General features: G+C 40.1%; 1 protein-coding gene across 1 annotated transcript in view; it reads left to right on the top strand.

The window, feature by feature from the left end:
- Positions 1-3,226, top strand: part of PPFIBP2 (PTPRF interacting protein, binding protein 2 (liprin beta 2)) — a 111,930-nt gene that overhangs the window by 72,486 nt on the left and 36,218 nt on the right. The window contains exon 7 of the mRNA XM_009334494.1: positions 1,590-1,721. Coding sequence (XP_009332769.1) covers positions 1,590-1,721 — 132 coding nt within the window. The remainder of the gene's footprint in view (positions 1-1,589; positions 1,722-3,226) is intronic.

The raw sequence follows: 3,226 nt of genomic DNA, 5'->3' as shown, positions 1-3,226 counted from the left end.
GAATGGGCATGGCACTGGGAATAGTGGGTGGCTTAGATAATTGGTGTTGCAATGCAGATGCAAGTCTAGTACTATTTTTAATTTGGGCAGTTTTCCCCACCAGACTAAAACAATTTATATGTAGAGCAGATTTGGGTTCCAAATAAACTTTAACTGTATAATTTTTAAAATAACCTTTGTGGCTTCCTTGGCTCCAAGCCATAGTCTACAACATACTATACAGTTTGAGGAAGAGGAAGAGGTGAGAAAAGGGTAATGGACAGGGCAGTTTCTGATCACTCAGTAACATGAGCGTAGATCCAGAATAACTATGCCAACTTCAGTTAAGTCACTTCCATGTAATTTAAAGCAGAATCTACTGTGATTCCTCAGTGCATTTTATATGGTCAAAACACCAATGTGAGTTATGAATTACCATAAATTTTTTTAACCATTTGGAAACCTGCGTTCTTTTGCAAAAATTAATTAGGCACTTGGAAAGTTAGGTATTGATTTTTTAGTAAGGCTTAAACTCCGGAATGGATTTTTTTTCTCTTTGAAAATGGAGGCCAACAGAAGCATTTTGTATATATAATACACTGTTAAATTTTGGAAGATTTTCTGCTTTGGCTTTCTTGAAAACTGAAAGATGCAATGAAGGTGTGAATATTGAATAGTTTCTAAACACAGTGATACCACTCTGTCCAAAGTATGCCTTTCTCTGCAATCTGAAAAACAAACTTGGGGCACACAAGCAAAAGTCACGGCCAATTGTTTCTCGTTTACACTGTTACTCAGTTTAGACATTGCCTTTTAGATTCCAGTTAGGACATACCACTTTTCAGTGCTGTTCCCTCCAGAGTGTGTAGCCTTCAAAAGTTAAAAAGTACTACGTGGTGTAAACTTTTAGTACTATTAGCACGACTGCAGAACTGTTGCTTGTCTTTGGTACTCTATTTTGGTTAGGGTGCTTATTCTGTAATACATCCTTTATTGAATAACACATGATAAGTTCTAAAATGTTTCATTGTAGTACTAAAATGTAGCTTTGTCTGATGAGTATTTTAGGAAGTAGCCAACTGTTTTGTAATGTGTCATGTGAAGCTTTCTATGGCATTATGTAGGTTAGTGTTTGTTCAGCCTTAGTATTGTTTTCTGATTTCATGTCTTGCCCGGGGATTAACTGCCACACATTTTCTTGAAATAGGGAGGGGGACACAGTGGTTTAGTGATTAACACAGGAGAACATTTAGGTGAAAATAGCTGCAAAACTCAAGAAACACACAGTTCAAACAGTTCAAAGTATACATGCTATGAAGAGAGGTAGAGAAATTTGCTTTCATAAAAATTTGCCAATCGCTCCATTATTATTTTTTTTTAGTTACTTTTTCTGCCTGCAGTAAATGCTTACATCAAGTCTATCTTGCTGTGTTTTTTGCATTGTAAAGCAGTAGCAAGTGTGACTTTTGAAGAAGAGAATCATTTTGCTTTCGTATTGAAAGCGTTAAACACCAGGGTAGAGACTTTTCTATGGGTCTGCCAGTAAATCATGTAGCATTCTGTCAGTGTTCAAATAAATAACTGGAGAAAATGTTCTGCTTTGCTTTCAGGAGTTGCTAAGTCGAACATCACTAGAGACTGAGAAATTAGATCTGATGGCTGAAGTTTCAGACCTGAAGATTAAGCTGGTTGGTATGGAAAAGGAACAGAGTGAATACGAAGAGAAACAGAACAAAGCTGAGGTGAGTTTCTTTCATTAGCTTGTTTTCTTTTTTTTTTCTATCATGTGTCTGTGGTATGCTGTCATACACCTGAGCTTTTGACCTGAAATCGGCATGCAATAGGATTTTCCGTGCTTACAGCACAGGCCGTATCATTGATCCTGTGAATTCAGTGAGGGATATGATTATGCATTTTTGGGATGTGGTTTCTTTTCCCCTCTCTCATTATACTTCAAAGGTTGCTGTTTGGCTTTAATCAAGGCACAAAGTCCCTTCCAGAAGCATACATTACAATTGGCATTCACTTAACCCTTTCCTTTCCATGGGAGCTGGACTGGCATGGCCACATGAGGCCTACCAGAGCCCTTCTCTTTCCTTGTTTATGTGACAGAAGACTGCCAGCTCAGTAGTATCAGGGATGCTACAAACACTTAGACAATCACCCTTGGTGATTTTAATGCATTCATGGCACTTGGGAGGGAAAGGCAAGGGGCAGAGCATTTTCCTCAAATGAGTCTTTCCCCTTGTGGTTACATAATAAATAGTGCAAAAAAAAATGACATGCATTGGAGGAATTTCTAATCCTTACTCCCCTTCAGATATGGAGAGTTCTGGACAGCAAAGAAGCTTTGCTTTTTACCATATTGGTTAAGAAAGAGAGCATGAAACGGGGTCATATGAACAACATCCATTTCATGGTAGTGAGCAGCAGCTGGGAGCTGGGAAGGAAAGCGATTATGGAAGACTAATTCATACGAATTGCCCTGTGTTGCCCTACTCAGTGGCCCTGTAAGGGGACCAACTAGCAGGAGAGGATTACCTGGCAAGGGAGGATTACTAGGTCCAAGATTTATACGTTGCTGAACTGAAAAAAGACTTTATGTTCCACATTGACTTAGGAGAATTTGAAACCCAGGCAGTGTTAGAAAACTGTTTGCTCTCCATAATGTTGCTAGTGGAATATTTGATAACTCTGTGTAAGTAATTTACCTGCAGTGACATAATATGTTTGGGGTGTGTTTGTTTTTTGACTTATTTATCCTCTGAAGTTTTCTTTAGAGATTAAAAGATAGCTTAAAGAGAGCAATTTCTGGCAGAGGCTGCAAGCCAGAGAGGCACCAGCTGCTGTTTTTACCACCTGTGGCCTTCTCACGCTCTTGTGTACAGAAGGCCTAAGCAGGCTCGTACTACCTGAAAATCTAAACGGGTCTGTGCAGTGCCTAATTGCTACAGATGGCAGCCAGCTCCCGGCAGCCGCCTTCCTGAGAGGCCTTCAGCACTTCCCTTTACATGTCGAATACGAGGATGAGGCTGCTTAAATTATTGCAGGACATGCACAGTCAGCCTGACTCCTGGAAAGCAACAAAGCTTTTGAGTGCATTTGCATTGACAGGACTTTTAAGTACCCAGTAGGTCTGGGCCTGTGATGAGGGTGAGGCTATGACCTGTGAAATTCTTCTGCCGCTGCAAACGAGGTGTGTGGCCCCCTTGGATGGAAAAGTTGAGCTTTATTGGCCTGGAAGCCT

Source organism: Pygoscelis adeliae, unplaced genomic scaffold, assembly GCF_000699105.1.
Source record: "Pygoscelis adeliae isolate BGI_AS28 unplaced genomic scaffold, ASM69910v1 Scaffold171, whole genome shotgun sequence".
In the NCBI taxonomy this organism is placed as follows: Eukaryota; Metazoa; Chordata; class Aves; order Sphenisciformes; family Spheniscidae; genus Pygoscelis; species Pygoscelis adeliae.
The sequence above is the reverse complement of the archived record's forward strand: the minus strand, read 5'-3'. Positions and strand labels throughout refer to the sequence as shown.